The sequence below is a fragment of the Lithobates pipiens genome, unplaced genomic scaffold (assembly GCF_037356315.1).
Source record: "Lithobates pipiens isolate NorthernLeopardFrog02 unplaced genomic scaffold, aLitPip1_a1.2 Scaffold_3, whole genome shotgun sequence".
In the NCBI taxonomy this organism is placed as follows: Eukaryota; Metazoa; Chordata; class Amphibia; order Anura; family Ranidae; genus Lithobates; species Lithobates pipiens.
Genome location: NW_027507790.1, coordinates 170391054 through 170407319, shown reverse-complemented (window position 1 = coordinate 170407319; position 16266 = coordinate 170391054). Strand labels below are relative to the sequence as shown.

The window sequence follows — 16266 nt, the reverse complement described above, 5'->3', positions numbered from 1 at the left end:
TTATGATATATTTGATAATGCTGCTAGGGATCAAAGATTTGGATATTTTTTTTTTTTATAACCTAACCTTGACTTGTACTTCTCAACATTGTCCCTTACTTGTTTGGAGAGTTCCTTGTTCTTCATGGCAGTGTTTGGTTAGTGGTGCCTCTTGCTTAGGTGTTGCAGCCTCTGGGGCCTTTCAAAGAGGTGTGTATATGTAATGACAGATCATGTGACACTTAGATTGCACACAGGTGGACATCATTTCACTAATTATGTGACTCTTGAAGGTAATTGGTTGCACCAGAGCTTTTTATGGGCTTCATAACAAAGGGGGTGAATACATAAGCACATGCCAATTATCAGTTTTTTTTTATTTCTTCAAAATAATTTTATGTATATATTGTTTTACAAATTTTACCTCACCAACTTAGAATATTGTGTGCTGATCCATCACATATAATTCAGATTAAAAAAACATTGAACTAAAGGCTGTACTATAACAAAATAGGTAAAAAGCCGGGGGGGGGGGGGGGGTGAATACTTTTGCAAGGCACTGTATGTGTATGTAATTTTATATATATATATATATATATATATATATATTTATTTATTTATTACACACACACACTACATGCAAGAACATATGTCAAAAATATTCAAGCACCTTTTATTTAAATCGAGGGGCTCACAAAACTCCTCTTTAGTCTTAGCTATATTTTAACAATTTTTCTACTAACCCTAAAATTGTCAATTAATCCCAGCCAGCGTACATGTTCCTGTCCTAACCACTGTTTAATACACAGCTGTGATTTCAGTGGAAAGGAAATAAGTAATTATATATGACTTACAAGATAAAGATAAAAAACGTATCCTTCAGGATAACAGCAAACAATCCCCATATGGTCAAGTTATGTCAATGAATAAACCAAACATCACAACACACACCAAACAAACAAACACTGTAATAATCATGGACATCATTGTCTGAGCCAAAATGGCACACAAGATTTGTGTAAATGCCACAATGGAAAAAGGACAGAAAAAATGCTCATCAATGTCACAGATGAAATGGCACACTAAATGTCACAGATGAAAATACTAGATCAGATTTTCATTATACCAAGACGCCTCTAAACCAACTCCAGCACTGATTTTTTTATATCGATGATAATCTAAATGCCATTCATTTGTATCTTCCTGAATTATTCGCTTTTTTCAAGAAATTTACAATAGCGAAAAAAAACGGCCAAGCTAGGATTTATGTGTTTATTCATGGTCTTACCTACAGTGTAGATCAGCCCCTCCTAAATCTTCAGCAGATACTTGCTCTCCAGTAGCAGCCTTTACCTAAAATAACAAATATCACCATATGAAGGCAAAAGTACTGTACCCATATTTTAGCTTCACACTGTCTTGTTCAAATAATAAGCAAGATTCGAGGAAGGAGAGATTTTCTTCTAAAAAAAAAACGTAAAATACTTAAGCAAAATTAAAGGTGAAACTTTTTTTATTTTTTGATAGAGTGGAGAGGGATTAGAATACCTGACAGGTTTTATTGTGGTCTGTGGCCCCCTTAGGGAGATTTACCCTTTCTATTTGTCCTTTTTACCATTATCATTGAAAGTAAAAACAAAGTCTGAAATTTTGAGTTGTCTCCAAAAAAGTAACAGATGGGAAATCTTTCACTAGGTTTTGGTAACCTGGGTGTCCCCAAAGAATTCCCTCAATTTACAGGGATGTCCTCTCACTTCCTGTTTGGCTATGGGACAGGAAGTGATGATAATTCTCCGCAATGGGACACAGATGGTGGAAAAAAAAAAAAAAATCTGACGGGTTTTAAACCTTCCTTACTCCACCCAAAATGAAAAAAAAAAAAAAAAGGTTTTGCCTATATTTAAGGTAAATGGCAACAGGCTTAAATTGCATTTTTAAGCTTTTAAACAGATGAGAGATTTTATATATATATATATATATATATATATATATATATATATATATATATATATATATATATATATATATATATATATATATATATATATATATATATATATATATATATATATATATATATATACACACACATACATACATACATACATACATACATACACACACACACACACACACATATACATATATACACACACAGTTACATAGTTAGTAAGGTTGAATAACACCACCAGTCCATCCAGTTCAACCTGAGTGAGTGTCTACAATTGTCCCTATCCCTGCACACTCATATCAGTCCCTACCCTCTAGGAACCCACAATCCAAGGTCCCCGTTCCATTTTGTCCTAAATAAATTGTACCGCGCTCCTACTCACAATTGGTACACAAGATAGTGCTGTAAATCAATATAAGTAATAATAATAGTGAAAATTAATAATAAAAATGAATAATAAATATATTAATACAGTATTAAAGTGCTCGTGCTCCGTGAATCACACACAATGCAAAGTGATTTAAGTAAATATTGCAACAAAGTCTATACATTTTGAATTAAAAATATTCAGTCCATAGTAATGAATAAAGTGATTAGGTGCCTTCATGCAATGTGTACTCCTCCCCCATCAGGTGTACCCTCACCTTAAAGGCTTAAAATTAAGCCTAGAGTAGTTATCAGCAGATGGTCTGGGTCATTCTGATGTGTCCTTTTAATGTGCTGGCTGCTGCATGTAGATACTCCACACTGGTAACCCCCTGCTCCCAATGGTAGACCAGCTCTATGTGGATTCTATTATGTCCTGGTTATTTCCACCAATCCTCCTCACATAAACCACATGGGGAAAAATAATAGAGGCATACAATAGTGTAATATTATTCATTATCACTTTATTCATTACTATGGACTTTTGCTGAATTTTTTTAATAAAAACACAGCATTTCAATGCATGGACTAGTGACAGCAACAGCTCCGGGAAGGTACAGTGTGCTGCGCTGCTTAATTTTTCTCCCTGACTTTACTTAAAGGGTCACGTAAGGACACTTCATTCATGTCACTGCACAGCAGGGTGGTGCATTATGCAGTGCCATTCAGTGTAGTGGGGAAAAAAAATTAGCCATGTGCACATCACATCAGCGTTGTGTTAAAAATGGAGCACATGGAAAATAAAACTTTTCTATGTGTCCTAGAAAAACGCAGGTCACTGCACATTAGCATGAGCAAACCTGCTGGTGGGAAATAAGAATGCAATATATGCACATGCAATATCTCATATTTACCTGTAAAAAAAGGTATTTTTTTTTTTATTTGTACTTTCTAGTCCTGGCTATAATAAAGAAAGCAAATACAAAACCAAAATTGTTTTATGATTTGAATAGCGCTGGAACTGCTGTGTCCACGTAGGGAAGAATACCCCTTGCCTTCTGCCTCCCTAACTACATAGGATAGCAATAAAAACAGTTTCTAGGCTGTAAACCTCGGTAGAATTATAGATTGGTGGAGGCACCGGGATCTGAAGCTGTGGACACAGCTAGAGCAAGCTCAGTTACAAGGCCCTCTGCAAGGTGCTGTCTGGTGCTATGCCCATCTCGAAACGAGAGTAAGAACACACCCTCTGATAGGGACGACACTTTGAGTGGGATCACAATCCTGCACTACACAATCACTATCCCTACCCAATTCTCCGCTGTACCCTATTATAGGGAACCCACAATTCCCTCCGGGACTAGACCCCCAAGTTAGGAATGCTATGATGGCTATAAATTGCACACAGGCACGACACTTCCGGACTCATGACTCTTGGCCTTCCGTAGAGGTACTACAGTGCCTTGCGAAAGTATTCGGCCCCCTTGAACTTTTCAACCTTTTGCCACATTTCAGGCTTCAAACATAAAGATATAAAATTTTAATTTTTTGTGAAGAATCACCAACAATTGGGACACAATTGTGAAGTGGAACGAAATCTATTGGATTTTTGAAACTTTTTTAACTAATAAAAAAATGAAAAGTGGGGCGTGCAAAATTATTCGGCCCCCTTGCGTTAATACTTTGTAGAGCCACCTTTTGCTGCCATTATAGTTGCAAGTCGCTTGGGGTATGTCTCTCAGTTTTGCACATCGAGAAACTGAAATTCTTGCCCATTCTTCCTTGCAAAGCAGCTCGAGCTCAGTGAGTTTGGATGGAGAGCTTTTGTGAACAGCAGTTTTCAGCTCATTCCACAGATTCTCGATTGGATTCAGCTCTGGACTTTGACTTGGCCATTCTAACACCTGGATACGTTTATTTGTGAACCATTCCTTTGTAGATTTTGCTGTATGTTTGGGATCTTGTCTTTGTGATAAATCTCCTTCCCAGTTTCAGGTCTTTTGCAGACTCCAACAGGTTTTCATCCAGAATGGTCCTGTATTTAGCTGCATCCATCTTCCCCTCAATTTTAACCATCTTCCCTGTCCCTGCTGAAGAAAAGCAGGCCCAAACCATGATGCTGCCACCACCATGTTTGACAGTGGGGATGGTGTGTTGAGGGTGATGAGCTGTGTTGCTTTTCCGCCAAACATATCGTTTTGCATTGTGGGCAAAAAGTTTGATTTTGGTTTCATCTGACCAGAGCACCTTCTTCCACATGTTTGGTGTGTCTCCCAGGTGGCTTGTGGCAAACTTTAGACGAGACTTTTTTATGGATATCTTTGAGAAATGGCTTTCTTCTTACCACTCTTCCATAAAGGCCAGATTTGTGCAGTGTACGACTGATTGTTGTCCGATGGACAGACTCTCCCACCTCAGCTGTAGTTCTCTGCAGTTCATCCAGAGTGATCATGGGCCTCTTGGCTGCATCTCTGATCAGTCTTCTCCTTGTCTGAGCTGAAAGTTTAGAGGGACGGCCAGGTCTTGGTAGATTTGCAGTGGTCTGATACTCCTTCCATTTCAAAATGATCGCTTGCACAGTGCTCCTTGGGATGTTTAAAGCTTGGGAAATCTTTTTGTATCCAAATCCGGCTTTAAACTTCTCCACAACAGTATTACGGACCTGTCTGGTGTGTTCCTTGGTCTTCATGATGCTCTCTGCACTTTCAACAGAACCCTGAGACTATCACAGAGCAGGTGCATTTATACAGAGACTTGATTACACATAGGTGGATTCTATTTATCACCATCAGTCATTTAGGACAACATTGGCTCATTCAGAGATCCTCGCTGAACTTCTGGAGTGAGTTTGCTGCACTGGAAGTAAAGGGGCCGAATAATTTTGCACGCACCACTTTTCAGTTTTTTATTTGCTAAAAAAGTTTAAAATATCCAATAGATTTCGTTCCACTTCACAATTGTGTCCCACTTGTTGGTGATTCTTCACAAAAAATAAAAGTTTTATATCTTTATGTTTGAAGCCTGAAATGTGACAAAAGGTTGAAAAGTTCAAGGGGGCCGAATACTTTCGTAAGTAATCACACGGGCCCCTTCAAATTACCTTTTTGGACCGCCGTCCAACTAAGACACTTCCTTACCTCTTTGCCCTCCTCACAAGGGTTTGCTGAACCCCTGACTACCTTTGAAGGTTACTGCTCCGAAAACGGCACACTCCCGCGAACGCTGTCCACTATGTATAACCTTCTTGTCGCCCCCCGAGATACCGCGCACCTGGCCTTTCTGAAAAAATGGGAGAGGGAACTGAACTGTACGTTTACTTTGAACCAGACTCAACGTATCACAACACTTGCCCTAAAATCCTCTATTTGTACGAAAGTACAGGAAACCAACTATAAGCTCTTGACAAGGTGGTATCTCACCCCCCAAGCTTTACATACATACTACCCGGACACCTTGGCGCTTTGCTGGAGAACGTCAGAGAGAATGGGGCACTTTGTTACATATATTTTGGTCCTGTTCGAAGCTATCCTGGTCTACAGTCAGGACCATTATTCAGAAGTTCACAGAGTACGTTATCCCAGACGACCCAGGCCTTCTTCCTCTTACACGTAAACACAATGTCCATTAAACGATACAAAAAAAAAAAAAAATCGGTCGTATGTCACCTGGTAAACGCCACTAGATCCTGTATCCCCCTTCAATGGAAAAGCCAAACCCCACCTTCGGTGGCGTCCTGGATTCAGAAAGTAGAAGACGTCAGTAAAATGGAGGACCTGGTGCTCACTGCGAGACAACAACACGAACAATTTACAAAGACTTGGGCACTGTGGCACCAGTTTCTCTTCTCGACAGAGGGTACCTCCCTCAGGGCCTCGTGCTGAGGCCATTAGTTTGGCAAGCGCCAAAACCAGGGCTGTTCCGAATTAACCAGAACCCTTCCACCTTTTCTTTATTTTTTTGGGAGTATTATGTGCTTACGGAGGTCTCGACCTCATCATGTCAGGTTCGTTTACCAGAAATATATTGACATGTCTGAGATGTATATGTTATATACGTGATATGCATATGTATATGCCCTTTTTATTTTATTTTTTTGTATTCATTGTCTCCTCCCTCCCTTCCCCCTTTTATGTACGTATAATGTTTTGTTAACGCCCATGTTGTGCATCTCTAAAAATGAATAAAGTTTATATTTGGGAAAAAAAACTGTTTCTAACCCTGTCCCACTAAAATACAACTGACTACACTTCACAAAGACAGGGCAGAAAGCTAAAAAGATTTATTTGATATGCTGCAAAACTAGTAAGTTACCTAATGGCAGGCAGTACTCAATATGAGAAAGGATGAGCACCCCCCTGACCTCATACATAGTAATGAAGTGCACAAAGGGTATACCCTGGAGATATACACAGAACACAGATATGAAAAGAAGTGCTTTTGTTATCTGAGAGAAGAAGTACTATGACCTTCAACGAAGCTGAGTTTGTCAATGGCTCCTATGCTGAGAAACCAGGTGCACTAGTGGGACATTCTAGGTGAAATTACTAATATGATGAATAATCAGATGGCACAGACAGGATAGTCTCAGTATACCATATGCGACCTTCTATATACCTTCAAGCAAACTGTGCAATGATAACAGGGACTCTTTCAATTCCTGCAAAGCCATGAGCCCATTTGCAATGCAATGTTTGCTAGATGTGCACCAGGGTGTATAGCTGTGTACTACTTTTGTTTAGTAGTGCATACAGTCATAGCCAAAATTGTTGGCACCCCAGAAATTTTTCCAGAAAATCAAGTATTTCACAGAAAAGTATTGCAGTAACTCGTTTTGCTATACACATTTATTCCCTTTGTGTGTACTGGAACAAAACAAAAAGAGAGAGGGAAAAAAAAAGCAAATTTGGACATAATGTCACACAAAATTCCAAAAATAGGCTGGTCAAAATTCTTGGCACCCTTTCAAAATTGTGGATCAATAAGATTGTTTCAAGCATGTGATGCTCCTTTAAACTCACCTGGGGCAAGTAACAGGGGTGGGCAATATAAAAATCACACCTGAAAGCAGATAAAAAGGAGAGAAGTTCACTTAGTCTTTGCATCGTGTGTTTGTGTGTGCTACACTAAGCATGGACAACAGAAAGAGAAGAGAACCGTCTGAGGACTTGAGAATCAAAATTGTGGAAAAATATCAAGAATCTCAATGTTACAAGTCCATCTCCAGAGATCTAGATTTGCCTTTGTCCACAGTGCGCAACATCATCAAGAGGTTTGCAACCCATGGCACTGTGGCTAATCTCTCTGGGAATGAATGGAAGAGACAAATTGATGAAAGGTTGCAACGCAGGATATTCCGGATGGTGGATAAGCAGCCCCAAACAAGTTCCAAAGAAATCCAAGCTGTCCTGCAGGCTCAGGGAGCATCAGTGTCAGCGCAAACTATCTGTAGACATTTAAATGAAATGAAACACTATGGCAGGAGATCCAGGAGGACCCCACTGCTGACACAGAGACATAAAAAAGCAAGACTACAGTTTGCCAAAATGTACTGAGTAAGCCAAAATCCTTCTGGGAAAACATCTTGTGGACAGAGCAAGATAGAGCTTTTCGGTAAAGCACGTCATTCTACCGTTTACCGAAAATGGAATGAGGCCTACAAAGAAAAGAACACAGTACCTACAGTGAAATATGGTGGCTGTTCAATGATGTTTTGGGGTTATTTTGCTGCCTCTGGCACTGGGTGCCTTGAATGTGTGCAAGACATAATGAAATCGGAGGATTACCAAAGGATTTTGGGTCATACTGTAGAGCCCAGTGTCAGAAAGCTGGGTTTGCGTCTCGAGATCTTGGGTCTTCCAGCAGGACAATGACCCCAAACATACGTCAAAAAGCACACAGAAATGGATGGCAACAAAGCGCTGGAGAGTTCTAAAGTGGCCAGCAATGAGTCCAGATCTAAATCCCATTGAACGCCTGTGGAGAGATCTTAAAATTGCTGTTGGGAAAAGGCGCCCTTCCAATAAGAGAGACCAGGAGCAGTTTGCAAAGGAAGAGTTGTCCAAAATTCCAGGTAAGAGGTGTAAGAAGCTTATTGATGGTTATGGGAAGCAACGGATTTCAGTTATTTTTTCCAAAGGGTATGCAACCAAATATTAAGTTAAGGGTGCCAAGCATTCTGACCAGCCCATTTTTGGAGTTTTGTGTGACATTATGTCCAATACACACGGCGGAGAAAGGTGGAGGAGCAGACACCAGAGCCGCCGCTGCCCGCAATCCAGGAGAGGACACCATAGTCCCGCCACACAGAGGTGCTGGACCGCCTGTGGGGGGGCTGTGCCTAGCCGCCAGGTGTTTGTTTTCCTGCCTCTCCCCCTAAAGGAGAACCCACCAGCCGCCACTGTTGCTATGCTATGAATAGCCCATGTTGTGAAGAATGCCAGAATATCAGATTATATTACACACTGCTAAATGAGCCAAAACAGAGATAATCCCACCTCTTCCTCTTCTGTTAGGAATGGTGCCAACTAAATCTTTAGGAAATCTTATTAGAAACCCATATCAAATTAATATTTGTAAAAAATGATTTTTACGTCATAGTTACCTGTAAAATCCTTTTCTTTATGTACATCACGGATCACAGTTAGGCTAATAGTCATTACCTACTGGGCTGTACGCCATCTCTAGGTGAATGGACACTTGTAGACAAAGTCTTAGACAGGAAGTGATCCCCTATATAACTCCTCCCATACAGGAACCACTTCAGTTTTGTAGCAAGCACTGAATCCTCAAAAAGAGGGGAGGGACCTCTGTATCCCATGATGTACTCAAAGAAAAGGATATTACAGGTAAGTATGACAAAAACATCCTATTTTCTTTATCATACATCACGGGACACAGAGTTAGGCTAATATTTATTACATACTGGGACATCCCAGAGCAATAGCCTTGAGAGGAAGGCCCAACAATAGCCATCAGACCTTATACGGCAGTCTGTAGTATACTGCGGTCGAAAGACGAATCCTCGGCTGCTCGAACATCCACTTGATAAAATGTTGTGAACGTATGCACTGAAGACCAGGTAGCAGCCTTACAAATCTGAGATACAGATACCTGGTAGTGAAAAGCCCAGGAGGTTCCTACACCCCTGGTAGAATGAGCTCTCATCCTAAAGGAAGGAGCCTTACGTTTCAGACCATAGGCCTGAATGACCAACTGGCAGACCCATTTGGCAATGGAAGCTTTGGAAGCTCCCTGAACCTTCTTGGGTCCTTCTGGTAAAACAAAAAAAGGACTCTGATCTTTGGATCTCCGCAGATCTAGACAAATAAACTGACTGCACGAGCGACGTCCAAGGAATGCAGTATTCTCTTCCGCCGAACGAGACTGAGAGAAAAAAAAAGGCAAAACAATGTCCCGATTTAAATAAAAGGCTGACAAGATGGATGGAATAGGAAGCAACACCACCTTGTTGTGGTGAAGAATTAGGTATGGTTCCTTACATGAAAAGGCTGCCAATTCGGACACCCTTCTAACTGAGGTGATGGCCATCAGGAAGGCTAGCTTGCATGACAGGGTCTAGAAGGAAGGAAAGAAGCCCTTCCTGAGGACGTAAACTGTATTGCGAAATGCGCACAGGCTGCTGGGAAATGTTCTCGTCATTTCCAGTCTAATGAAAGTGAGGCTTGGAACGCACGTCGCTGTGAGGAGACACAGGGACAGAGTAGGAGATAGAGTGAGACTCCCCTCCCCATATATACGGCTGGATCAGCTTGGTGCCGGCTTAGAGGCACTATAACATGTGAGTTTAACTGTATTTTTTTTTACTTTTTTTAATAAAAATGGCTACCCATATGTCTTTATGAGAATCAATAGAACAAGAGACATTAGTATACTGCTTGGGAAGGCGGTTGCTGGATCCATTAAAAACGGAGTGGTTATCCTAAACAAATGAACCAAAAGGCACATATTTTGATATATCTGGTGAGGGCCATTGCACTAGATGGTGGTGAAGTCACGCTAAGTGGTGGAAGTAGGAGCACTAATTATTGTGACGGAATGTCATTGTTGCACAGGAGTGATTACTCACTGAGGACATTCATTGTACTGTGGTGTACACATATATGTTTAAGATATTTGTGGGACTGTGTTGTACATGCATATGCTGAGAATTTGAGATTTAACAGATAGAGATTAATATTGGCACATAACTTCTTTTTTGTTTTATATATATTCATTTTTATTATGTTTTGATATTTAGCACTTGCCATAAGGTATTCTCAACAGTGGTATGGTTATCATAAGGATCATGATATGATATAGATACAAGATATATATGTTTTAAGAGTGGTAATATATATTTTTCACAGAAGTTAGCGCAATCCATTTACCAAATTATCATTTTTAAACATTCTATCCTTGTGGTGGCATGTATTTATGATTGCAGCAAACTAGGTTGGTGATCACATATTTTTAGTTTTTTTTTAGGCCAGTAGCATACCTTTTTTAGACAATCTGTTCTGTCCTTGACTATCTCCACTGAGCTGTGAGCCCCTCTAGGTTTTCTCCCCCACCCAAGAGACTTGCATCTGTGGTCAGTACTCTCCAAGATACCGGGCGGAAGGATCTTCCCTTTCGCAGGTACTGATCCTGCAACCACCAGCTTAGGCTTAAGCTCGCCCGAGGAGACAAGAACATGGCATAATCCAGGGCTTGCCCTCTCCTGTTCCAAGCCGACAAGATGTCTTGTTGTATAGGCCTCAAATGTAACTGGGCATACGGCACTGCCTCAAAGGAAAACACCGTCCTTCCTAGAAGACCCATACAGAGACAAATGGAGGGTTGTCTGGTGCCCCTTATCTGACACACCTGATCCTTATGGGTGGCAAAAATACCCTTGACCTAAATACTTGACTTTGAACTGGTCTCAAGGGTGACGTTTCAGTATTTATGACCCAGCCCAAGCTTTCTAAATACCGCACTGTGCAGGCTATGCTCTGTTCTAGAGCGTGTAGTGCTTGATCTCTGAATAGGAGGCTGTCCAGGAACCCTGGGCCCTTAAAAGACCCAATACTGGTGCTAGGACCTTTGTGAACACTCGGGAAGCTGTGGCAGGTCTGAAAAGGAGTGCCATAAACTGAAAATGACGTTCCATCACTGCAAATCACAGGAACCTTTGATGAGGTTGAAAGATAGGTATGTGTAACTATGCATCCTTGATAACGATAGAGGCTAGAAAGCCTCCCATCCGAAGCGAGGCTACTACTGAGCGGACAGACTCCATCCGAAAGGATTGGATTAATAAATACTGGTTCAGGAATCTTAGATACAAAATGGGCCTTGTGTCCCCGTTTAGTCTTTGAACCGTAAACAGGTTTAAATAAAACCCCGCACACCCCTTTGGGATACAGGGACCTGTACAATTATTCCCCGATGCAATAAATTATGTAGTGCCTGAAACAATAAGTTTCTCTTTGGAGGATTCAAGGAAACGCTGGATTTTAGAAACCTCAGAGGGGGAACCCCACGTAATTCCAGCTTGCAACCACGGGATACTGTTAAGGTGACGCACTCATCCTGAACCACTGTTCTCCAAATGTCTGCAAAAGTACAGCAGCCTGAGAGAGTTCACTCCTCAATCGAGTGGGGGTATGCCCTCAAAAGGAGGGCTTCATCCCGGGTTTAGAAGAGATTTGGACTCAGAGCTTCTTCTGGCCCTGGTCCTGCGGCTTGCCCCTGGCTCTAGGGCCGTTTGGCCGTAGGACTGCCTTGGCGCTGAGACACCTGGAGGAAATGGTCCTTGAGATTTTAAACGAGGGGCGCCTGGTCTTTCTCTTCACAGGAAGTGCAAATCTCCAGAAATCTTTTGGCTAGATTTGTCCAAATCAAAACCAAACGTTCCCCATGAAAGGGGAACCCTGGCAATAAACTTCTTACAAGGAAGCTCGGCTGACCAGTTTTTAAACGTATGTACAGACAGGAGAGCCAAAACGAGAAACCTGCTGTATTGAATCCTTCAGGTCATCAACAGCAAAACACAGCGTTCAAGGTATATCTGCTCTGCTTTCAGCAGGATCATCCTCTTGGTTAGGCATGTCAGGCCATCTGACCTGATCCTTTAAGGACTGGCAGACTCCAATTGCTTTGACAGCTAGCCAAATAGCTGAACTGGCTAAAGAAAAGGAAGCCTTTAATAATTACTCCCGTTTGTTGTCAACAGGGTCCTTCAAGCCCCATGCGTTATCCACCGGACAAGTTAAGTTCTTGTTTAAATCAAGAGACTACCGCATCTAGGGCTGGCATGCTCCACTTCTTAGCAAACCTTTCCTCCATGGCATATACAAGGAAAAACCTCTTAGGAGGAAAGAAAATCCTGTCAGGTAGTTTGCAATCAGCATACACCACCTGTTTCAACAGTGGGTACAAGGGGAAAGCCTGTGCGGCCTGAGGTGGCCTCAGGGACCCCAAAGAGGACAGGAGGGCTGCTCAGGAACCTCTGCAGGAGGCAACTTGAAGGCAGAATGAACCATGTCAGAAAGAGTCTGGATCAAAAGCCTCTGGACATCTTCTGGCCCAGATTGCACAGAAGCAGACTAATCTCCCAGACCCCCCACAGAATCTTTGATATTTAGCTCTTCCCCATCCTCAACCCATTCCTGCTCCAAATTAGGAGGCTTAGGGGAGGGGGATTGGTCACGCTTCCTGCCACCCTGTGGGATGGAGGTAATCATGCCATCAATCCTGTGCTCTAACCTGGCTAGGGCTGAAGAAATTTCATCCTTGGTAAAAAAAAGGGTGAAGCAGCAGCATTGATTGTAGGCACAATACCAGACAAGTACAGCGGTTCAGATTGCTTGGAAGCCTCTGATCTCTCAGGGGATACAACACTAGTGTTACGACTAGGCTCCTCAGGAGCTACTGACAACATAAGTGTGCCTTTCCCTGTAGCTTTAACCCCACTTCACTTTTTTGAAGACATTGCAAGCCATAAAAAGGGAGTACCTGTGTTTAGTATTTACATACCCCATAAGGGAGACCCTTTAATAGGGCTTACCAAGCCCCTATGCAACAATCCTGCTAAGCACCTTAGACTGCCAAGCAACACCTGGTGACTCACGTGACCGGGGTAAGGAGAAATGAACCGCTGAAAATGGCTGGTTCAGAGCCTGCTCTGTGTCCCACAGCTGTCCTCTGGAAGCACCTCACGCTTGGCATACACAGATTAAATAAGCTGGCTGTGCGCCATTGCGTGTACAGTCCTGGTAAATGGGCACGGCTGTATTTGCATATGACTTAAATCTCCATTCGCCCAGATTAGGCTATGGCGCATGCACCATGGCCACCAAACAATCGCGAACTCCTGAGCACTTTGGCAAACGCACGTGCGCCATGGCGAACCAAGATGCGCAATGATGCACCCTCATGCGCAGACCACCATTTATATAGCTAAAAACAGCCAGACAGCAATAACAAAAAAAAGGTCCTCTATGCAAACACCCACAGCTAGCCCAAAACTCCCCTCTATGGTCACTGCACACAGGTGTCCAGCCTCTAGCTAGCTTGACTGATTGCTACAATCATTGGGGCACCCACAATAAGTAAATAAGGGGGTTTCACTTAGCCGTCCAGGAACAGGGCAGCCTTAGAAACTAAGAGCCCAATCTTCACCCTGTCACTTGAGGACCTTCAAGGACTGGGGTACCCTTTTCATGTTTTAGGGTCCACTCCATTGCACCTGTACAGCACCCTGCAGGAATGCCTTAGCTCTGTGGTGTCCAGGATTCCACTACGCAGGGACCAGCACCCAATTTGCATAGGTGTGAACCGCAGTGGTTGCAAGCGCTGATCAGTGTATTATGGTGGGGGTCAAAACACAAGAATGCAGCAGTAGAGATCCCTGCATCACACAAATCGTTGTGTGGGGATCAGTGAGGTTTTTTTATTTTTTATTCAACCCGTAGGTTCAATGAAACAAAACTTTACATTTTATACCCAGGGAGGAGCAGAGGAGTGTCTCGTCACCCTAGACCAGTGTTTCTCAAATCCAGTCCTCAGGCCCCCCCAACAGGTCATGTTTTCAGGATTTCCCTCAGATGAAACGGCTGTGGTAATTGCTAAGGCAGTGAAACTGATCAAATCACCTGTGAAAAATAATGGAAAACCTGAAAACATGACCTGTTGGGGGGGCCTGAGGACTGGATTTGAGAAACACTGCCCTAGACTAAGGCAGGAACTGTCCAAGATTTGAACTGTTAATAGGCAGCTTAATGTAGAAAGTTGATCGATCGACTTGGGTACAACCAGCCTGCTGGATTATCTTACGATTATTGCTAGCGGCTATGGCAGCTGTCTTCTCCCAGAAGCGACAGCTTCCTCTGCTCGCTCCCACCAGCAGAAGACAATTCCTCATTCGCCTGTCAGTACTGTCTGTGTTCATGGGGGAATCATCACTCGTGGTTGCAGGAAAGAAATTTGCACTGTGTATGGTCCGCCTAAGGGGCTGTGTATTTCTAAAGATGCATGTAGTGTAGGGATACACAACTCTAGTCCCTGCATACAAGAGTGGCTCTATAGGATGCTGCAAGAGCTAGGAGACACCTTGAAACAGAAAATCTGGGGAGCCAACAATATCACCAGCTTAAACTGGAAGATATGCAAGGCTTAAAAATAAAGAAGCTACATACTCAGTAAAAGATTAAATCAGCTGCTGAAAGTGCTAAAAAAAAACAGAGGGTTTAATAACACTTTATATATATATAATATATTGCAGCTTAGCAGTCCTTAGATGTGGTGGCTGTATTAGTTCTGTTTAGAGCTGCACGATTAATCATTAAGAATCGAGATCACAATCCCCCCCATCCCCCGCACGATCTTAAAGCATTTTCACGATTCTATGCAGAGAACTCTCAGCACAAGCCAACAACTGTAACAAAAAAAAAAACAACACACCACAGGCAGTCAAGTTTCACAACATTCCTCCAACAACTATAAATATTGCAATATTTTGCTCTTTAGATCAATGTGATGAACCTCCATCTGTAAAGGAGGTCAGCTTTACCACTTAAAGACTAAACCTTTTTCTGACACTTGTTGGCTTCAAGTTACATACATAGTTACATAGTTAGTAACGTTGAATAAAGACACCACTCCATCCAGTTCAACCTGAGTGAGTGTCTACAATTGCCCCTATCCCTGTAAATTGCACACTCAGGCCGCGTACACACGCGGGGACTGTTCCCTCAACTTTGTCCGTCAAACAGTTTCAGCAGACAGTCCGCTCAAAATTAGCATGGACGGACTTGCCCACACACGAACGAACGAACAGTCCGCTGAAACCGTGCGCGATGACGTGAACGGCACGTACGACGGGACTAGAAAACGACGTCCTATACACTGCAATGCAAACTTCGGCGTGTAAATCCTTTCTGAGCATGCGCGGAACTTAGTTTGATGAACAAGCCTACACACGAGGGGACTGTTCGCTGAAACAAAGTTTCAGCGGAGAGTTTTTCGGAATTTCCGAAAAACTTTGTTCAGCAGACTGTCCGCTGAAACTGTCCGCTGAAAGCCCACACACGAGCGGACTGTCCGCCGAAACACTGTTCAGTGGACAAAGTTGAGCGAACAGTCCCCGCGTGTGTACGCGGCCTCACATCAGTCCCTATGCTTAAGGAACCCACAAAGTTAAAAATCATTTTTTGCTAGAAAATTACTTAGAACCCCAAAACAACAATATATATATATTTTTTTTTAGCAGAGACCCTACAGAATAAAATGGTGGTGTTTTATATCTTAGCCCTTGTACACACGGTCAGAGATTCCGTCTGAATCTTTCCTATCGGATCGTTTTGTCGGATATTCCGACTGTGTGTGGTCTGCATCGGACTGTTTCCGTCTGAATATCCGACGGACCAACTTTTCCAACTTGCCGGTAAAATTTTCTGACAAAATGTTCCGATCGGACATACTCCGAT

At 42.4% G+C, this 16266-nt stretch overlaps 1 protein-coding gene across 1 annotated transcript in view; it reads right to left on the bottom strand.

Moving 5' to 3' along the window:
- MCCC2 (methylcrotonyl-CoA carboxylase subunit 2) overlaps positions 1-16266 on the bottom strand; it is a 156760-nt gene that overhangs the window by 79225 nt on the left and 61269 nt on the right. The window contains exon 8 of the mRNA XM_077462494.1: positions 1268-1332. Within this exon, the coding sequence (XP_077318620.1) occupies positions 1268-1332 (65 nt within the window). The remainder of the gene's footprint in view (positions 1-1267; positions 1333-16266) is intronic.